Source organism: Brachyistius frenatus, unplaced genomic scaffold (assembly GCF_029030835.1).
Source record: "Brachyistius frenatus isolate BFR_SWC_R1_liver_20210118 unplaced genomic scaffold, ASM2903083v1 Contig_313, whole genome shotgun sequence".
NCBI classification, from domain to species: domain Eukaryota; kingdom Metazoa; phylum Chordata; class Actinopteri; family Embiotocidae; genus Brachyistius; species Brachyistius frenatus.
The window spans coordinates 278,634-300,919 of record NW_027210912.1 but is presented as its reverse complement, the minus strand read 5'-3'; the positions used below and the strand labels follow the sequence as shown (position 1 = coordinate 300,919).

Below are 22,286 nucleotides of genomic sequence, written 5' to 3'. Positions count from 1 at the left end.
TCTGCTCCTTGCCGACAGGAGTTCAACCCAAAGTTTACTTCGGTTGTTTGCAGCTCATCCGACTCATGAATGAACGTGTTTTACTTTCTGAGAATCTTTTCTTCAAAGCACGTTTTCCTGACATCTCTGATCACGAAACACTTTTCTGACTGCAGAACTGCACATTACTGGAAATATTGTTTGATTTTGGAACCATTCACAGTAAACTGTAAAGACTTAACAAATGTAGGATATTGACAGTTTAAAGCAGGAAGAGAAGAAACGGTGTATTTTAAACTATGTAATAACTGTTTACATGCAGCTGATGATTGTGCTGTAGGTGAACAGATACAGAGGTGATTAAAACTCATCTGGGGATGTTGAAAGTCTTTCTGTGTTCTCACCAACAGACTCTGCAATTAATCAACTGAATTTAAGCCATCACACTTTATTGAGATATCACTGATTTCATCTGTTTAATTAAAATACATGAGAAACACCATCAGACCACGCTCTATTATATTCATTTTCACTGATTAAACAGCATCAATATAAATCAATCATTTGTATTAATTATGATGTACTGTATAGACTGTGTACAGTACATGAAATTTAATTAGGCATCCCCCTTGGGTCATATTATACTATGATGAAAGAAAGAAACAATTCCAGGCAGATAGATGGAAAAACAAAAGAAAAAGTTCATTTTAGTCAAAATGATGTGACTCATTTGCATTTTGTTTTCACATTGTACTTTGATATGGTTGACAGTGTGGCTCATACAATGTGATTCACTTGTTGCATTGATATTATTTGATATGTCAAAGTAAGAAACATCTTTTATAAAATCAATCAAATTAATGACAAATTTAATAACAGCATTGATTAGCACTTCCACTGATTTTAGAGATGCAAACCATAACGTTGGCTCCAAAGGACCAAATGTTCACTCAAAAACTGAGAAGGAGCGGTATTTCTTCTAGCTCTTCACATGGACGTCTTCCTCAGCAGGCCCTTGTGGAGGACTTTGTAGATGCTCTCCTTGTTGTTTAAAATATTGTACGTGGTCAAATCCACCAGCGCGTCGTAGTCCTCTTCAGAGTAGGTGAGGTTGCTGGTGGTGTACGGAGAGTCGCTGCTGCTCACGTCCACCTTCCCGGCTTTTATTTCCTCCTCAGTTTCACGTTTCACACCTGTAAATTCATATGATAATAATAATACGATTAGATGAAACAAAACACTTTTCAGCAGAAACATGAAAACAATAGGTGAGGCCATGTGAAAAGAAAAGAAGCATCAGAGAGACGGCTTTAGTCACAGCTGTTGTATCACCCTGCTGAGGACATCACACCTTTCCAAACAAAACTTCCTCCACCAACAAGACATAACTGCAGCGTCTGTGTTTTCAGCTTGAATGAGGAGTTCTTTTTTGTTGGTGGAGTGAATTTGTTTGGAGAGGTTTACTTTGCAGCAATGCGTGAAAACCACACATGAGAAGAACGAAACGAAGGATGAGTTGGAAATTGTTTTTTTTTAAAAGCTTTTGTAGCTCATGCAGCTCGGGATCTTTCTTGACCTCTACAACTCGTCCCTCCTCATCCACAGAGACTGTAACAGAAGATGAAAAAAACTCTTCTCTGGTGGAAATAAAAGTATAAAGTGTCCCACGTCCAGGTGCGCCAGCACGCCTCGCCGCCGCAGGTGTTGAGGTGTTGGAGTTGTACAACGAAAACAAGTAGCGCTCTTATTCAACTGACAAAACACTGCAACACATGATTAAAGTCGGCTGATCTGTGTCCACCAAAATACCAAACCCGTTGGATCACCGGCACCCGCCGGGTGGATGAAAATTGGGCCCTGACTTGTAGAAACTTGAAGCTTTTCCTGTTTTGTACTTTGTCCCGAGCAGGTTGTTTCCTCACTCGGCCAAGAGATGGACCTCCAGTCGCTGCTTCGTTCACGTCTGAAACAGGCCAACTGTCGGGATGTCGTGTCTGAAGGCTGCATCCTCACCTTGCTGTTAACCCACTGCCTTTGGTCAGGAAAGGTTTCTGTATTTTGTGTTATCTATACCGAAAATGTTTTTCAGAACCTTGTCAGAAACCTACGGAACATTCTTAAATTGTTTTCAGTAGCCGGATTTTCTTTTAATGCTCTCAGAATTTTCGGGTTTGATAACATACATTGTACAAATGTTTTGTGCCAACATTTTATACATGTTTAGAATGTTTTTAGACTGTTATCATAACTTTAAGAAGGTAAAACATTACTAGAGCATCATTTCTAACTACTGCAACAGACTCTTCACCTGCTTCAATCAAAAATCCATCAGTCGACTTCAAACTGTCCACAACTCAGCTGCCAGACTTTGAACTAAAACCAGGAAAAGGGACCACATTGCCCCGTTTCAGCCTCCTGAAGCTCCCAGTAGGTTTTAGAATTGAGTTTAAGATTTTACTGTTGACTTTAAAGACACTTTATGGCCTCTCCTTCCTATTCAGCTGACCTGATTGTCCCATACAAGTCTGCCCGTTAGTCTGAGATCCTCAGACAAAAAACCTTTATCTGTTCCGGAGACACGCCTTAAAACTAAAGTTGACGAAGCGTTTTCAGTCAGAGCCTCCAAGTTCTGGAACGAGCTGCCTGAGGAAATGAGAGTCAGTGACATCTTTTAAGTCTCTTCTTAAAACAGACTTTTATTGGACAACCTTTAGTTGACTTTAGTGGTCAATTCTTATTTCTTTTATACCCTGAATTTGTTTTTATGATTGTTTTACATGATCATTGTGTGGTTAAGACTTCTTAGAATTCACTTGTTGTTTTGTTTTAATGGCTTATTTTATGTGAAGCACTTTGTAACTGAAGTTTAGAAAAGTGCTATACAAATAAAGTTTATTGTTATTATTATTTTTTTCTAGCTGGCACAACATAGAAACCATTCATAAAGTACTATACCACAGCCAACCATAAATCCTCCTTTCATCAGGATTATAAAGTTCAGTTGTTGTTCACTCTTGACAGAAGTATTGATATATTTAATTTGTAATATTTGAGACTGTATTCTGTGCTGGTTATACTCACAGGTGTTCCTAATATTCTGTCAACCCAATGCGGGACAAAATATTAAGAACACCACTCAGTAAAACCCATCAGTGTTCAACAGCACCAAAGGCTCCAAAAGGGCTCAAATAAATCAGCTCCTCAAGACTGAACTTTACAACCCGGATGGAGTGAAGCTTTATCACCGGATGCATCACCTGTCGGTGGTTTTAATGACGTGATCAGTGCAGCATCTCTAATCTGAACTACTCGTCCACCAGTCGGCCTCATGCAGCCTTCGTTCTGGGCTCGTTTTCTCAAACACCCCAGTGCAAGCAGGTGAACTTTCTATACGGCAACTATAGAGGGATAAAATATGGTAACATATGATGACAAAAGGCAAAATTCAACCAGGGTAAGGATTAGTTTGAACGGTCACTGCATTATGAAATCAATCATTTGTTAAGAGGAGTGTCAAACAGGCAGATAAAGAAGGAAAAGGAGGAATCTTTAACTGGGGATTTCACCGTTGGATTGTTCTGTCTTTTTATTTTACTTTACTAACCAACAAAAGTCCACAGAGAATACAAACTGACCACAGTTTAAACAGGTTTTGACTGCGTAATGAGGTTAAAAACCCAGCGCAAACCTTTTGAAGGGGCTTACCGGGACGTTTGAAGTCTTTGTATGTGTCGTTCACAAGTGGGAAATGAATCACAATGGGGGCCTTGGGATTCTCCTCATCCTCTAAGATGTACATCTCTTTCTGAGGCTCCAGACTGGCAAAATTAGTGCTGGGGAAGGGGATGTCATGGTCTTTACAGTATGCAACGGTTTTCTCTAGGACCTGAAAGATGAAACAGAGAAATGTTAACGCCTCCACACACTTAAACAAGTGTTTTACAGAATCATATGGAATCGTGAAAAAATAAGTATATTCCATGAAAATTGTTGAATTTTGTTGACTTAATTGGACGAGCACACATTGGATCCTCTTGAATACAGTGTCTATAAATAAAGGTAATATATGGTATTATACAAGTAGCTCCGCCCCAAATCTGATTGGTCAACTGAACATCTGGAACAAATCATGATGACATCACATCCTGCTCATCATTAGAAATATCACTCCACCTCCTCAATGGGAAAATAGAATTAGAATAGAATTTCATATAATATGTAATATAATGTAGTTTCTACTTGTTATAGTTCTATTAAATGACCCATTTAGTGAAGTCGGGTCTCTTTTGGTCCTTTTTGATATCTGATGAACAAAGATATCTGATGAACAAAGATATCTGATGAACAAAGATATCCATGTTCTCATGTGTTTTTAACATTTTAGCTCCGTGTCATGTGTTCAAACCAAACCGGTCCAGTTAGCCTCCTCTAGGATTGTAAGTGCGTGACTATCCGTGGTGTTACGGTACGGGTGCTCGGAGCGATCTTTGTTCATCAGATATCTTTGTTCGTCAGATATCTTTGTTCGTCAGATATCTTTGTTCATCAGATATCTTTGTTCCATTCAGACTGAACTAGCTGATCAGTTTAGTGTTTCTATGGTCTGTATTTATTCAGTTGGTGACTAGAAATCCTCTCTGTTGCTAGGTGGTTGCTAGGGGTCCGACTACTTCCTGGAGTAGGAAACATTGCATGCGAGTCTACTGATTGTTTTCCAGTTGTTAGTCATACCCGTGTGTTGCCATGGAAACGGAGATCACACTAACAAAAAGTTGTTATTCAAATCAGAGCATTTTCATGTTATTAAATATGCCCGAAGATATCTTTAAAAATAATGAAACACATTCAGAATACTGTTTACTCTGCAAGAGCTGCTTATTTTATTCACCTTGAAGAAGTTCTGTGGGTTCCATGAGTAACTCAGAGATATGATCACATCCACGTCTCTCTCGGGACGCAGCACTGGTGGACAGCCCATGTTGATGTCCAGGCCGGAGTCCATCAGGCGCAGAGTGGCGTCGCTGGGTGTCAGTTTGTTTGGGAAGCCGTCTTGGTGTGTTTCTGAGGAGAAGATCACCAACACATGATGGGATGGATGGTGAGGATGCAACAATCATATTCTTCACATGTGTACTTTTTATCATTTTGATGCATTTTATGCATCTATATTTTAATATATATATATATATATATACATTAGTGTTGCATCTATTGGCTGTACTGCCCGATGAGGGATTCCTCCTCACTTGTTTGTTTTTCTGCATTTTTTTCCTTTTTCAGATTGACGGTGTGAAAAAGGACACAGAATGCTGCATTTTGGACACATCGTAAAGCAATTTTGTGATTTTCGATATTGTACCATGTAAACTAAATTTAATTGAGCTGATTTTTATTCGAATGCAGAAATAAAAAGTGACGCACAAATATTCAAACAGCTGCTCTTCCAGTGAAAACATCCGTACAGACTACAGAGGAGCAGAAACACTTCAGTGACACCAGCACTGCTGGTAAAATAACAGATCCTGTGTTATTTTATGGTTTCATGTAATAAATAGAAGTTATTAAATGTCTGCGGTGGAGTTACTCCTTCTCTTTGTTTTTCAGGAAAAGAAAAGTGTCCGTGTCAGCATGGGTTTCTGATCCTACCTTTCCAGCCATTGAAGTTGCTGTTTTCACTGTAGTTCCAGCGCAAGAAGAGACCGTGTATGAAATTGTAGATCTCAGCAATGACAGGACGATCCGTGAAGAAGTCAGTCAACAAAGCGTCACTTTTGGGCAGTGGGGTCAGGATCTGCATGTCCGCAGGCGAAGGTCCACAATCGACTTCTGCAGAGAAAGACGACATCTCAATGACACGTACTGAATTCACTAAATTCAGATTTTGTATGTCATTTGTTGGACTATAATAATTCTTTATTGCAAGAAAGCTTTTTTTATTTCTTGCCACTTTTTGTGTGAGAAAAAAATGAAACCATAATGGTTCAGAAGTTGTGTTTATGTATCTATTTTTTAAAATTGGATAAGCGGATGATTATGTTGTTTGTTATATTTGTTATATTTGTGGAATAAATGCCTTTTAACCCCATTAGTTGTAAAATGTTGCACCAGGTGTTTGTTTTTTTAGCGTTCCACAACTTTTCCAGTCTTTTGTTGACCCTGCACCAACCTTTTGGAGACATGTTGCTCGCACCAAATTCAAAAAGAGGAGATATTTTTAATAAAAAAAAGTTTCAACACTTATTTTGTTGTCTTTGGTCTGTTTTCAATTAAATATGTTTTTATGTGACTTGCAAATCATTGCATTTTGTTTTATTCACATTACACAGCGTCCCAACTTTTTCATGATATTTATGGGTACATGGCGAGCTTCTTTGAGCTCCGACATTATTCAACTCGTTCCTTTCATCTCGCTGTAGTACAGAAGTCTCATCGCTCTCATATCCATATACAGTCTAACTAGAGGCACCATCTTGTCACTACCAGCTTTACAACCACATCCAGGCAGAAGCTCACACAGGTCAATAAACTACTTATGAAGCGCTTCTGATGCCTGTTTCAAACAAATATTGCACCAATCACATCTCTGATGTCGTGCTGCCTGTAAGTACCAAACTTACAAATCACACGATCGGTGACAAAAATAAATATTCCTAAACAATTTTCTTGTAAGTAAATGATTGTTTTGACTTGAAACATGATGTATTGTTTAAATCTTAATGTGCATGGTCTAAATAAAGTATATGTACCGATCTCGCTGACATCCGGCTTCCAGGGAGCATGAAGACCTGTAACATGCTTCCACAGCTGGGCCACAGTCATCGAGAAGATGCTGCTCCAGATCCCTGACAAGGTTTACAGGACAATAACAAGATTTTAGGATCATACACTGGTTTTGTCCAACAGGATGTAAACATTTTCCAGAGAGAGAGTGGTCATGTTCTCACCGATCAGAAAAGGGATGCGGACTTCTGGGAGCTTCTTGATGATATGACCGAGGAAGAACTTATTTCCAAAGTCCTCGGTCCGGACATATGCCCCGTATTTTTGAAGGCCCACCTCATAGGGGGTAAACTCACACCACTCTGTCAGCAGAAGGAGAACACAGTCAATCATTCCATCACAGCTTTCATTTTTCAGGGATCGTTTATTGGGGGCGTGGCTTCTTGTGGCCATTTGGCATCAATAAGGATGTTTAATGATATTGTAGTTACATTTAAATAGATTCCACTTCACTTAACTTCTGGTTACTGTCGTACTATCAACAAACTATTTTACATTAATGCAAACTAATCTCAAAGATTTTCCTTGAAATAAATTAAATTAGTGACGTGTTTTCCATCACTCAGTAGACGGGAGGCGGAGCTAACGAAGCAGGAGCTCTTCAGCAGGCTTTTAAACTGCCAACTGACCGACATCACACGTTGCAACACGGTTTGGATCTGGAGGAAGTAAGGTCCAAAATCACAGCTCCAATTATTGCTTATTAGAACAGATCTTCCATGTTGTAACTTTAGAAAGAAAATGTTCAGAATATGATTGTAACACGATTCAAGCTGCACCGGAGTCAAGCTTAACGATTTCATTTAGAAGTCCAACTTTTTGGAGTGTAAATACCCTTTAAATTTAATCCTTAACTCATCATTTAACACGACAGTGTTGCAGTTTCTTACATCTTTGAAGAATCGCATAGTTGTAAACATCTGTACATTCATTCCTGTTGCAAAATATTGAATAGCTTTCAACTTACTGACATATTGGTTTAAAATAGTTCAGCTATCGATCTATATGATCTGTTTTTTATCCCCTCAGCACACAAAATATCACCACAAAGTAAAATTAATTCATGTGAAGTTTCAGCTATTAAAATGATGAAAACATAAAACTAATGAAACGTTCCCAGGATATTTACCAGCTTCAGTCTGACAGCCGTTTATCTCCTCCTTCACATTCACGGCCGTGTATATGGGGAACGGGTTCTGACCCTCACTCACTGCCATCTGCTGCTCAGACAGGGTACTGGTGACTTTCTGCAATTTGAAACACATAATGAATATTATTATCTGAAGGATTTCAGTTATTTTCTCCTGAATTTTCAGCTTTAAAGAAATTCTGTGAAAATCGGTGTTGAGCTGCTGACCTTCCCGAAGGCGAGCTGCTCAAAGATCAGGCCGAACATATCGACGAGAGACACCAAGTGACCCTCGTCCTCTTTCTGTGACATTTCTTGCTTGTAATAGAGCAGTTTGTCAGGGGACAGGAGGCTGAGCATGCTCTTGGTGAGCTGCTCCCTCGCTGCCGAGATGAAGGTGTTTATGTCCTGTTGTGACCAGCGGGCCTCCTGATACAGAGCCGTCATCGTCCTGTTCACAGCAGCAAGCAACACATTCATCTTCATTCATTTTGCAACGCAGAGAAGTGCTCCTCAAATGAAGGTGGAGGTGATTCAGACATGTGGAGCGTGATGTTGTTCTCACCAGGTGGATCCAGAGACACCGGTGATGTAAGTGGTAGCATCGAGGACCCCGATGTCCTTCAGGGCCCTCAGACTGCCCAGCAGGCCCGTCATGGCCCTGGATCCTCCTCCTGAAACCACCACGGCTATGTTTGGCACCTGGACACAGAAACCAGCGGGGGGGCACAAACCTTTTTAAACCTGTGGATGTGTTTGTTGGTGTATTCACACGCTGGTAACACATTGAGGACTTTCTTTCCTTGTTTATTAGGGCCCGAGCACCGAAGGTGCGAAAGTCCTATTGTTATTCATAAAATTATTATTCTTTTTATCCTGAAAGTTTAAATGCATTTTTGGAGGCTTTATCATGTTCAAAATCTCATGAAAGTTGATCCAAAAATCTCTCCTGGCGAATTTTTTTTTATTTTAGTGGAGTTGCGAGTGGGTGTGGCCAAATGGCTCGCTAGCGCCCCCTACACGGCGGCTACATTTACCTACAAGCACGAGGTTCGGTGAACGCGTGTATCACACAGAGATGAACAAAAAAGTTCCAATCCACCATTACGTCAACTCAACAAGAAGTCCTCCATTTTGAATTTAGTCGCCACTTTTGGCGATTCACACATGTTGGACCGACTTGAAATTGAGTCTGTGCACTCTTAACATGTTTGGAATTGAAAATTATCAAAATAATATGTTTTCGTCGATTGGTGTGCCCGTGGCGGCCAAAAAGTGACCCATAAGTCATAGCATGTCGTTCAAAAAATGACGAGTTTTGTTTTTAAGTCTTTTTTTAAATCTTTGGCTCACTGCAACCTATAACTCCACCGTCCATAAATATTCATTTAAATGGACCAAAATTGCCGTAGACATTCTTTGGATAGTAGATATATGTGTTTTCAAGGGGGTCTGCAGTGATATTAAATATCTTCCTGTAATGTGTTGTGAATGCAAAACTTTTTCAATTTCTCCAAACGTTTCAATTTCTTCAAAAGTTGAATCAGCATCAACAGGTGGAATCTGAACCTTTAATATCAACCTTGGTGAAGTAGAATCTTTTACCTGTTGAGTTAACCAGACTGTCGGCTGAGTCTCTGGAAGCTCTGAGTGAACTCTGTGAAACTCTTTCTCCTGCCGCAACACCTCTACCAGTGCTGAAGACAGTCCAGCAGTCTACGACGCTGGAAACCACCTCATGAAGACACGGGTTCGACCCCAGCTGCAAGCAGGAATATGTGGATCCTCGCATGCTGCACGTCTGCGACCCCGACCGCAACGTGCATGTCACTGCTTGCAGTTTTAATTACATCTATAATTTTTTTGTTTCAGTGTACTTCTCTTTCCTACCTGTATTCTTCAACTACAGTTCCCCACTGCTAGATTAATGAAGTCTTATCACATTTCTTTATCTTATAGTGACAATGGCCGTGGTTCGCACCAGGCTACCTACTTTGGGCTCTGAAGAAAATATTAGTGCCACAAAATTTAGGTGGCTCTTCTACTTAAAGCAATTTTTGGTTCACTCTAAAACAATTCTCAGTTTGGTAGTTTGAGCACCACAGAATTTCTGAAGTCTCACAGATTGCTTAACAAAACTAAAACATATTGGAGTGAAAGAAAGAAAAAAAAAACATGTTGTATCCTTAATTTATAGTTTCAAATAGTAACAATGTACCTTCCCAGATTCAAGTGGACAGCTGAGGCCTAAAATCTTCTCCAGAGCCGGTGCAACAATGACCGACCTCTTCTTCAGGTACTCTTTCTCTTGTGGAGGGATGTCACAGCCAAGGCGAACTGAAAGATCTTCCTCCTTGCTATATATTTACAAAGCAAAGGTATCATGGTAAAAAAATGTACACACATATACAGTACAGCTGCTCATAGTTCCTCAAACTTGTTAAGTAAGAATCAACTTACCTTTCACGTGTTTCCAGGTCTAAAGCCAGTTTCTCCTGTAATGGCAAAATGCCACATTATTATGCACTAATAGAAAACCTTCTAAAAATCATCCCTGCTTTCGTTGATGCGTCTCTGCAAGACACCTGTTCAGCAAGTAGATATTATTCTTTTTAAATTCCTATCATTATAATTCCACGTTCAGATGGAGATGTTGGCTCAGAGTGAATTCATGGAGGTTTAAAGAAGAACTGGATCCAGTCGCAAAGATGGAACTCGCTCACTTCAATAAAAAATGCTGACCTGGCGTTAGAGTCAAAAGGTTTCTATCTTTCGGGTGCATTAGTGATTCTCTCGGTGTCCTGCTCAGTCCGTAGACTTTACATTGTGATGATGTAATGAGCATATAGACAGAGCTGCCATGCAAGTTGTGACATCGGGAAAAACTTCACACTTTAGCATGTGGACGGGAGGAACCTGGTTTTGAACCACCGCATGTAGCAGCAGTCATACGAGGAAGACTTCTCAAAGTTAAAAGAGTAACATGCACAGAGACAGAAATGGTCAAAACCTCCAAATATTATAGAGAAACCAAACTTGACAAAAAATATGAAATTGAAATTGAAAGGTCAAATTTCACTCTTTGTATATTAAATTTTTAACCTGATTAAAAACAGAAAATGTGTTTTTACTTGCATGACATCATCTCAATGTAAAGTTTATGGGCTGAGTGGGAACGTGCAGACGGGCTCCAGTGGGAGAAAACACTAAAGCTTTTCCATCGAGTAAAAAAAAAAGTTATTTGAGTGATTAAAGCGTCATCTCGAGTGTTTGTAATATAGTACAGTAATTATTGTATATATGTCAGCTGGACAGTGACATATGCAATTTGTCAGGTTTTTCTAACAGTTAAATATAAACATGTCCACCTTGGGAGATACATGCATCATAAGACTGATGTCAGCCAGTATGTTTCTGGCTTTGAAAAATGATCCATAACTGAATCTTTTCCTGTCTTCAATCGTCACGAGTCCATCAGATTTACAATCTATTCCATTGTGACATTTTGATAAAGTTCACAGAAACATATAGACAACTGTAGCCTAATCTTTATACCTGCGATGAGTTCTTACCTCATCAACACCGAGGAAGACTGTGTGTGTGTTAATGGCTGATAGTGGCGGGAGCGAGATGGACGTTTCCATAGGAACAGCAGAGGAAGGTTCATCATCATGAGGCTAGCAGACACAAGAGAGAAATAACATGTCACGTTGGACTGGACTTTTAATGTGGTGGTAAAAATACGTTAAAATAGCTTCTATAAAGTGACTTAAAGTTGCTCTTCTCATCAGTTACCACTAAAACAGACCGACTGCTATTCCTGCAATTCATTCTTTTCTTCTTTGCATTTCCAAATAAATGAAGGGCCAAATACAGGCAGGCTCCAGAAATGTTCTGTGATTCTGCAGAAGGTCAAACTCACTGCCAGTCCGAGTTCTGTCTCCAAGTCTCTGTTGATGTAGAAACTCAGTTTCTGACTTTCCTGTGAATTTATCGTTTGGTTTTCCTGAAAGGCACCTCTCACTTTCAGCACCTTTCCCTCAATACCTGGTGGAAAAATAGAGATAATGTCACATGGCATTTATTGTTTAACAGAAAATATCTATTATTATAATGTGAATGTGTTTAAAAAGTAGACATTTCATATGACAGCTAAATAGAAGCTGTCGAGCACAGAGAGCTAACAACGTACAACCACTGCTCAGCTGCTCGTCAACGCTGATGTCCAAAACAGCTAACGGGGCGGCCTGGAGGACACCGAGAGAAAAAGACTTTCATTATGCTCAACCCACTGACATTAGAAAGGATTTCTCAAAATATGTCTGTCGTCCAGAAACCTTCAGCAGCAGAGCGCGGAAAGTAAAGCTGGGACTTTAATCGTGCTTTTTCATTTCTAAAGCAAATAATGTAAAGAGCGGGAACTTTCTGCCTCCTCCACTCCACAACTTCATCCACATCACTGGAGGTGTCATGGCGGCTGAGACTTACAGATTCCTGGAGGAAACTGGAACCAACCAAGGAACACACGATATGTTTTATTCTCTCTATGTGGATCAAAGGCCTGTTTCTCTCTGCTGCCCATTCTGTCTGATCACAGGGATGATGACTGACTTTCCCTCTCTGTCTGTCTGTCTGTCTGTCTGTCTGTCTGTCTGTCTGTCTGTGTGTGTGTGTGTGTGTGTGTGTGTGTGTGTGTGTGTGTGTGTGTGTGTGTGTGTGTGTGTGTGTGTGTGTGTGTGTGTGTGTGTGTGTGTGTACACTCTGGTGGTGATTGGCTTCATCAGCATAGTGTGACCTCAGAGAGCATGAACATAACGGACGTTCATGAAGTCCCTCCAGCAAATCGCTATCTTGATTTCAATAATTAACACAGATTCAAGCAGACTTCAAGCAATATTTGCAGGAGTTTGCATTTTTTTGTAATTCCCACAAAAAACTTCTTTAACAGAATCTGTGCTGAAAGTATTCACGACATAAAGTAAATCTTTTCAAACAAAACTGGCTTCATTAACAACAATAACTCCTCATTTCCAACCAGAAAATCAGAAAGAAACTGGAACCAGAGGAGAAACAGGAAGTGACGGGGTTTGTGGGAAATGTGTTCTTCACATTAAAATGATGTGATTAAATGTTTGTGATCAAAGGAAGTGATTCCATATTACTGGATGTTAAATGAGTTTTCTCCACACGTCCAGTTGTCAGAGACGTCTCTTTGTTTGTTTCATCCAGCAGGTCTATGTGTTGAATGAACATGAATTAAACAGCATCTAAAGCTCTTATTTTGACAGCTGATGTAGTCCTTGTTTCTATATTCCAGTCACAGACGCTCTGTTCTGGAAACATACGCAGCTTTTAGGACCTTTTAGGGTAGGTAGGTAGGTAGGTAGGTATTTTAGGAACTTTTAGGAACTTTTAGGAGCTTTTAAGAGCTTTGATCTCCACTGTTCTCTAAGTTCAATAAGTAAATAATAAAACATTAGAAATAAAATATTTCAGGGAAGTTATTACATTTCATTGTTCATCAGGTAGTGCTTAAAAAAACAATTTTTTTTCTTCCTCCACCTGCAATTCTTCATCAACAGTGTCTAAAGTGAGTAAAACATACGGTTTATAGCTGCTCATATCGATGCTGTGGATAAAACCTTACCATGAGGATGCCATTAGTCACATATTCATTGGGGGTTTCCTGGCTGCAAAAAGGGGAGAAAACATGCCATTCAAGCAGTATCGGTGGACAAGTTATGTGTCAATGGTAGATCCATCAGTACGGTGTGGTACTGTATGGTACATAAGTAATAGCAATAGACTCATACCTCTCGAGGAGCTCAAAGTCTACCTGAAGTTCATCCTTTCTCTGTAATACATTCAGCAAAAGAATATGAATATGTCAGGTACTTTAAATATGACACAACAAAGAGCAGGGACTTCTCATGCCCACGATATCCGATTCATTTCCTTCATGGTGTTTCACTCTCGCACCTTCAAACTGAAAGACAGATGGAGTTGTGAGATAACTAAACCCCAATAAAGAAAAACAGTTCATATGCGTTTCTGTCCAAACTCATAGAAGTCGCTGCAAAGAAGCTATAAATTCATGAATGCTTCACACAACTTGAATCCTGACATCACAGAAGATCAACACAAACCAGTAATTGTTGGCCTTATTGAGGTTTCACAATACTTTACCTCACAGTTTAAGGTGAAGACCTTCATCAGCTTCTCCCCCACAGTGAGGCTGCGGATGTCAAACAGAACTGTGGAAATCAGGTCATCTGAATTCAGACGGTCCTGATCCCACAGCTTGATCTCCAGAATATTCTAGGTAAACAAGAGAGGGACTCGTTGGCTGTTGGAAACTTTGTTGAGCCTACTGGTGATACCATTTCTAAAGAAAGAGTTAACATGCTCTCTAAGTTTCTCTTGCTGGTCTTTGCTTCTTTCCTCCCACCTCTGCAATTCAATTCATCTTCATGTATATAGCGCCAAACCACCAAATAAGTGATCACAGGGAACTTTTCTTACAACAGAAATATTAATAATTGTAATATCATAAAGAGGAACCCAACCCGCACGCACATGAGCGACGGTGGGAAGGAAACACAGGAGAAGAGTTAAACGCTTTTCCTCCCACTCAACCTTTGGAACCACAAGTCACCCTGCACTCTTATTTTGAAAGGCTGTGTTGAGAAATTATTTTATTATGAGCTCTAAAAATATGATGGACCTTTATAGTTCAGAAGAAGGAATTCACATTTTTAGTGTTGGATTTACAGGAAGCCAATGAAGAGGAACCAACGTGGGATGATAAATCCCATCAGTACTCTTGTTTTTCAGAGTTATTGTGACATTTTGATAATAATTAATGACAACAGTCCAGCGAGGTAACGAATGAATGAACTATCGTTTTTCAGCACCGCTCTAAAACAGGAATTTCCAAATTTTGACAATCTTGTGGAGGTGAAAGATGAATATTATGTGAGTTAAAGGACGTATTCTGATTAAAAATAACTCCCAGGTTCCTCACAGTCGTGCATCCGGTCTCTTTGGGTTAATATTGATAGTATTGGTCGAAGCTAACGACCATTAAGATCCTGTCTAGCCTGCTCTATCTAAATGTCAACGTGGTTTACAGACCTCAAAGTTTAGTTCGGACTGTAGTACCGAGCTCCCAGTGCCGGTCGCTGCTGCAGATTAGCTTCATCTTGCTTTTTTTGTGGATGTTTATCATAAAGTCGTGATGAGGAAGGATTTCATGAGGCACAGTTCTGCAATAGAAAATAGTCTGGCCTCGTGCACAATGGTTCACACGTTACTCCTGAACCCTTGTGACAAGTTGAAAAAAATGTACGTTGTTAAGAAGGAAGTAATGGACTCACTTTTAATTGGACGGGTACCCTGATGGTAAATGTTTCATTCCACTCTGGGTTCTTACTGTTGGACACAGTTTTTGTGCTGCAAATCTTCGCCGTCGCCGTGGGGAGCGACAACATGACAAAGCAGTCATTTTCAGAAACTGGAAAATGGGAAAAAAAATCAGCTTAGCATGCATTCATTATTATAGAGCCAATTTCCCTGTGTGTTGGGTAGAAACATTAAAATGGGAGATGGTATGATGCAGGCAAAAAAATATGAAACTGAAAACAGCAGAGGAACGAAGGAGAATCAGCGCGACCGTCAATCAAAGTCTCACTGAGGTGAAAACCTGAAGAATACAGCGGCGGTCGGCCATGTTTGTTGCTGGATAAGCTGCAACAGTTACACAGCGTATCAGGATGACGTCAAGTCAGATTATTGCCATTATCATATTATGATTTTTTTTTTCTATGTTATTAAAAATTAGACCAGTAAAATCTTGAATGATGAGAGGCTCGGTCATCACAAATTGCCTGAAGAACATTTAATGTTTTCGCCAACATTTCCTTGAAGATGAGGAAACATTGCAGAGCTTGGGCTCCGGTTGATGTTGGGTCGACGGGAAACTCATTTTAATTTCAGTTGAGGATTACAGGGAATCACAATTTAACGGACTGCTTCTCCCAAAACCAACAGCTGTGCCACTACAATAATAAATACAACAATACAAATAATAAAACAGGTTAATGTTTTTAAAACATGATTAGATATGATTCTAAAAAAGGTTTCCTTAATATCCTTCAAAGGCAGCGCTGCACTTACAGTAGTCCTCAGAGTGATGTAATAGTGCCTTCAGTATGGTGACATTCAGCGTCCAATAGGAGACAGCTTCTTTCTTCTGCAGAGACAAAACAGGAAACCCATGATGTTACTTATCTATTTTAACATAATGTTTCTTATACTTTACCATCCACACAGAGGGGCCATTATTACACTATTATCTCTATATATAGTCTCAAAAACAATCTGTTGACTTATAAATGTTTACCTGGATACTAGACACACGTGAAACATGCGACAACCAAACTGAAGTCAACATTGTATCATTGCATGTCTCAGTTGAAAGTTTCCTCACTATCCATGACATCAGTGACAGGACTCAACATGAGTTGGACTCTGTGTTGAAAGTGAGCTCAGAGGAAGTAGTTTATCCAGTTTTCCGTTTGTTCAGATTTAATCTGTGTATGTTCTTTGCTTGTGTCACTTTAATGTATATGTTTAAATAATGACTTTTTAAGCTCTTCACAAGTTATTGTTAGAGGTGAAACGGGTTATTAAATCCTTTACTTCTTTTACTAGTGTAAAAACACTATGTAAAAATAGCTGTATGGAAGGACAGTGAGAACAATGTATTCAAGAGTACAGAAAGAAAAGATGTCATTACACTAGTTAGTGTATTAATATGTAAACACCATGTTATTATTGAGTAGTTTAATCTAGAAAAAAAAAGTCATATTTTTAAGGCCATCGTTTTATAAGAAATTGGTCATGTAATTTATAGTTAATTGCATTGAAAGTACTCGTACAAGTATAAATACTTAAAAATTCCATTAGTTGTGTTTCATTTCTAATCTAAATGATTGTTTGTTATGAAGGTATTTTTGGGTCTTTTTTATGCAAGCAAAAACATTTTTTAAAAGCAAAAAAGTTTGTAAGTAAAAATATATAAACTAAGAATAAAATTATTGCATTGCAAACAAATTTGCTCCCAGTTTTGTTAGCTTTGGTAACAGAATTAAGAATTTTGCTCAAGTTCAAGTTTCAAGTTAAAAATCTACGAGTTGAGTTTGGATGTAGTGGGCGGGGCATACGGTACCGGGTGGAAGTACCGGCAGCCGACCAACGTATACTGCTAACGGGACCGGCAGTGACAACGTGAAATAAAACCCAAGTGAAAGCCGTGCTGTCATGTTTTAAAGCATTTAAAGACAGAAAAGAGTGATGTAACGTTGGCAGACCTCTAATGGAGCTCAACACAGTCCTCTGCTGTCGCAGGCAGCGAGTTGTGCGTCTGCAGTGATGCTGTGTGGATCTGAGTCAATCCACCAATAGAAACTAGGTCTCCAGCGTAAGCCCCGCCCACTACATCCAACTCACCTTGTAGGTATTTAACTTGAGAGCAAAGGTTTTCAATTTGCAGCCAAAAGGTATAGTTTCATAAGCAAAATTCTTAATTCTGTTACCAAAAGTAACAAAACTGAGAGCAAATTTGTTTGCAATGCAATAATTTTATCCTCAGTTTATATATATTTTACTTACAAACTCGATATTTTTTTTTTTATTGCATTGCAAGAAATTTGCTTATAAAACAATTTTCTTTGCTTGCATAATAAAGACCCCAAAATACCTTCATATTTGTCACGTCACAGTCTGCCGTGAAATGTTACCTGCTGTGGGACAGCTTTTAAAGGATCCTCCCTAAAAGGAAAATAAATAGAAATTATTTCAAAGGTAATAAAATGCATTTTAGCCTTAAAGAAATAAATAGAAGAAAACGTATAAAGCGAAACGTGAATCACTTACATTCCAAACAGCTCCTGAACTTTTTGTTTGACTGTAAAAGAAGAGGGCAGAAAATGTAATTTTTTTTTATTAGTACAATTTTAGATAAGTATTTTTTATTGCTGCACTTTTCTTTTAAGTGAAAAAACACAGTCAACTCAGCTTCTGTTTCTACGTTCAGTTTTTCACATTTAACGTACTGAATAATCCCGTGCTGCTTTTAACTTCTTAATAACATTTCAGTAAAAGAACCTCAGACTTTAGTTGTAGTTCTGCCCACATGAAGCATCACGAATGGATGACAAGTAATGAACATGGATTCATGTGATATTTCACCAGCTCCCATCACACATTAAGTAAACTGTTGTACATATAGTACAACCCCCTATCATCAGGTTTGGAGGCTGTCGGAGGCCAGAGAAGAGGAAGGGAAAAGGTTGGGAGGCTGTCGGAGGCCGAATGGGAGGTGTTCAAGATTGAGATCCAAGTCTGGCAGCGCCTAGCCGCCCTTTGAAGTCACATGATGTCACTACACCTCTGTAGACAGCAGCTTGAACAGTCTGGCTCCTGAAAGGATCGGAAGAGCTCCTTAGTTGGGTGAGGATAGAAATCAACCCGACCACATCTCAGAGTGTATTCATCCAGACAGGTGGAAAGAATGATACCATCTCCTTCTTTTGATGGGGAGCAGTCATTGCGAAGCCTCAGGAAGCTTTATGTCACTGTTCTCTTAAACAAACACCTGCTTTTTCTTTCTTGATTCATATCATTGAAGATCTGCATTGTAAACCCTGACAAGTTAACATAACTAAAAAATGAAGACAACTGATTTCCTCAACACTTTCAAGTTGTTGTCAACTTTTTTCAGAACTTAAATATTTTGATTGGAAGTTTTCAATCATATCTTCCATTGGATTAAGTTGAAAGAACTTAAAAAAAAAAATAAGTACACAAACACATTCTTATTTGTTAACTCAACTCATCATTCATTACGGTTTGTAGTCATTATTTAATGACACATAAGTTACACACTTTCATTTAATTTGACTCAAAATCATGCAACTCAAAACTTAAAGACTTTGCAGCAAACTCATTGCCTCCATTACATTAAGTACAGCTCACTTTAAAGCTGGAGTAAATGCTTTCTATTGTGCAGTATTTCCTTCTCTCCAAATTTAACAGTTTGCACTGTTAATGAGGAAAAACCCAGAAAAATAAACCGTTTTTGTGAGTACAAGTGAGATGATCCAAACATAGCATGCTCACAACGGAGCAAAGTACAGAGATTTATTGAAAACTGAAAGATGATGGGCAGGTGCTCGATGAGGGAGGAGAGGAGGTAGTTGGTGATTGAAGATGGACTGGAGCGGATGGTGGGGGAGTGAGTAGGCAGGCTGAAGCTCAGTTGAACTAGGACTGGAAACTGGCACTCACTGACTGGCTCACAAAGGAAGAAGAAACAAGGGCCTGACCAGGGGCGATGGTGGAGAACAGCTAACAGGATATAATCCAAAACCACGAGGAAGACGTTTAAGTAGTCGGTGGTCTCGAAGTGACCAGAATCGAGAACGACACATACAACATAAGAACTGTGAGCCGACAACAACAGGGGAGGTGGACAAACTGGGAAGCCCCAACAGGGCCATGATGTGTACCAACGTGTGGAAGATCCCACAAGCAAGAAGTCCCAGAAATGTCATGTGCTTGAAGGAGAACTGACACCACACAACTGATGCCCAGAACCCTGACTTGGAAAATATTCGGGCTGCAACTCAGCTTTGATCCATTGGCCAGAATAGATGGCGGCGCGATCGGGTCGTGCTGGCAGAGGTTTTGGACTTAGGTAAATGTGAGGTAGAAAGAACCAGCCTGCCAACATCCCAACGGCGGATACACTTCATCAGGCAGGAAGATGGAGCAGATATCATCAGGAAAGGAGTGAGCTGTCGTTACAGTGGAACTTGAGAGTCAACCTGGACCAACAGACGAAATTCCCATCTGACATGACTACAACCTCTCTGCAGTCAGACATTGTTCTGAGGTACACCTCCGGGAGGGCAGTGATGATGGTCAAGCTCACTGTTCTGTGGGAGGAAGGTCAGAACGCATCCTTCCAGCAGAAGAAGGACAAGTACAATCAGTTGTCTGTGGCCGGCACAAAAGCAGGCTGGAAGGCTTCTACTTGCCCAGAAGATGTCGGTTACAAAAACTTCATTGGAAAAGCCATTCATCGATCCTGATGGAACTTATCTGGACCAGGTAAAGTAGGCACTCAAAGATCTCGCCAAGGAGACAGAGCAAGGAAGCTGATGGATCTGACCCACAAGCAAAAACAATGCCAAGGAAGAAAGGTTCTTCAGGTCAGCTGTAGGGGGATGTCCCAACACCTCGAGATGTTCTGATCCGTGAAGTCTGGACTCCGCCTGGGGCGTCGTGTGCTGGCAAAAAAGTTCAACTGCAAGTGTTTCGTAAACTTTGTACAACTGTTTGGCCTGTAGTCTCTTGTACTGCTATCTGTTGCTTGGTTGCCTATCTGGTACTGGACACGGTTAATTGTTTTTTAAGCTGTGGGAACGTTGGTGCCAACTGCTCAGGTTGCTTTTGGTTTGGGTTCTTCTGAAATTGTGTGCTCTACCTCAGCGGTTTGACAGCTTTCTCTTTTTCTTTAGTATTCCAACCAGACGAACAAGACGACGTGTTGTAGACACACCTTTTCCTTTCTCTGCATGTGGTGGCATGATGTGGTAACTATGTGCTCTTTAAACTGGCGTGCTACTGTGTGATTTAAAAAAAATATATATTTAGGTGATGGCGCATGAGTGTGAGTGTATTTGATGGCAACTGCACACTCTGATGACAGGTGGGTATTGAGGTAGTCTGTTGAGTTTAACCTCGTTGCTGGTGATCTCGGCAAGTTGGCATTACCCAATTATTATTGTCTGTGCTTTCATGTTGTAAAAAATGGCTGGAACATATATTTATGTAGTGTCAATAAATAAATTGTCCATTGAGTCAAAATCCACATCTCCCCAATATCCTGTATTCTGTTACCACAACTTGTGGGGTGCCCAAAACCAGGTTCAAGTTTCCTGGCTTCGTTGTCCAACCTTGCTAAGCCTCATCACGTTGCTTTGGTTACACTTATATGTATATCCTTTTATCTCCTTTACACTGTTTCCCATTCATTCATTGACACACACATTCACATCGGCGGCTGAACCTGCCGGACACGGTGCTCGTCCGCCATCAGGAGCAACTCTGGGTTCAGTGCACGGCGAAACACTTCGACATGTGACAGGAGGAAGTGAGGATCGAACTATGTATGAACCTGCTTTATCTACCTGGATGAGCCACAGCTGCCCTCATAAAACCTCCTGTCATAACTGAACTCCCTGCAATTCTATGCATTCCACAAACCGTCTAATAGTTTAGAGTCAACAAAAACAGACAACCTTTTTTTTATTACATTAGATGAAAGTAAAATTGTCTGCTTCTACAAAGAGATTTAAAGAAGCCTACAAAAAGTCTGTGTATGATGTGATATGGCACCCTTCCAGCCAGTAAGGTTAATATAGTTTCATCAAATTGTTATTATCACTTTTAAAATGAGAAAATATGATTTTTACTTTTAAAATTTTAGACCTTTTAATGTTTCTTCAAATTAAACTTTACAGTATGAAAATTAACTAAACTTTTTACTGTATTTGCACTATTCAATGTTTGTTATAATATTATGTTATAGTTATAGTATAATGTTTGCTCATGAACACATCTTTAAGCATTAAGAAGAAAAGTAGAACATGACAACTAAATGTAATAATCAAAGATTGTGCATTATGCATCTCTATAAGATTTAAATGTCGTTTTTTTTCTGTTTGGTGATAAAAGTCAAGTTGTCAAGTTGAGTTGTTGGGTGAAGTTTGTTTGCTCTCTTTAATCAGTTGTTGAGTAAATATTACGACATGTTTTAGTTCTACAGGAATTCACGTTTAGTGCACCAATACTAAACAACAGTAGCAGTTTGTGTGTGAGTAAAAGCTGTGTGGCTGGAGCCCCATCAGCCATCACTTTGACCTACAGGTTTGGCCTGAAAGCCTCCGGTAGAGACGCATCATGCAGGCTTGTGATCTGTTCTACAGTCACACGGTGGCTGAACAGGTGGAACAGCTTACACTGAGCGCAGATCATCCCTCTGACAGTTTCATCACACAAACTGTCAGCATTCAAACACCGGAGTGCTCAAGTTTACTCTAGTCTGATGTCATTGAACATTAGAGTTGTGGTCTCCAGCGTGTGGTCTCACCTGTCCCTTACCTGTCCCTGTTAGTCTCCAAACCCGGCTGCTGCCGCTGGCTCCCATCTGCTTTCCAGGCGAAGCACAGTTCATATCAAACGAGCATACAGTTACCAAACCGGGTTGAGCGGGTGTTGTTAGATTAAGGCGGGTGTAACCAATCCGGATTGATGTGCATTCACAGCTGTT

General features: G+C 39.8%; 1 protein-coding gene across 1 annotated transcript; it reads right to left on the bottom strand.

Annotated features, from left to right (window-relative positions):
- Positions 1-422: 422 nt before the first annotated feature.
- pla2g4f.2 (phospholipase A2, group IVF, tandem duplicate 2) lies at positions 423-22,187 on the bottom strand. The gene is made up of 22 exons (XM_069723015.1): positions 22,118-22,187; positions 17,825-17,855; positions 17,689-17,719; positions 16,064-16,139; positions 15,265-15,401; positions 14,035-14,206; positions 13,702-13,777; positions 13,536-13,578; positions 12,081-12,135; positions 11,811-11,935; positions 11,461-11,565; positions 10,349-10,383; positions 10,107-10,245; positions 8,454-8,590; positions 8,117-8,339; positions 7,889-8,006; positions 6,924-7,061; positions 6,726-6,821; positions 5,626-5,805; positions 4,868-5,040; positions 3,685-3,865; positions 423-1,172 (listed from the first exon to the last, which is right to left on the bottom strand). The coding sequence occupies exons 1-22, from the start codon at positions 22,161-22,163 to the stop codon at positions 967-969; spliced, it is 2,523 nt and encodes an 840-aa protein (XP_069579116.1). The 5' UTR covers positions 22,164-22,187; the 3' UTR covers positions 423-966.
- Positions 22,188-22,286: the final 99 nt, after the last annotated feature.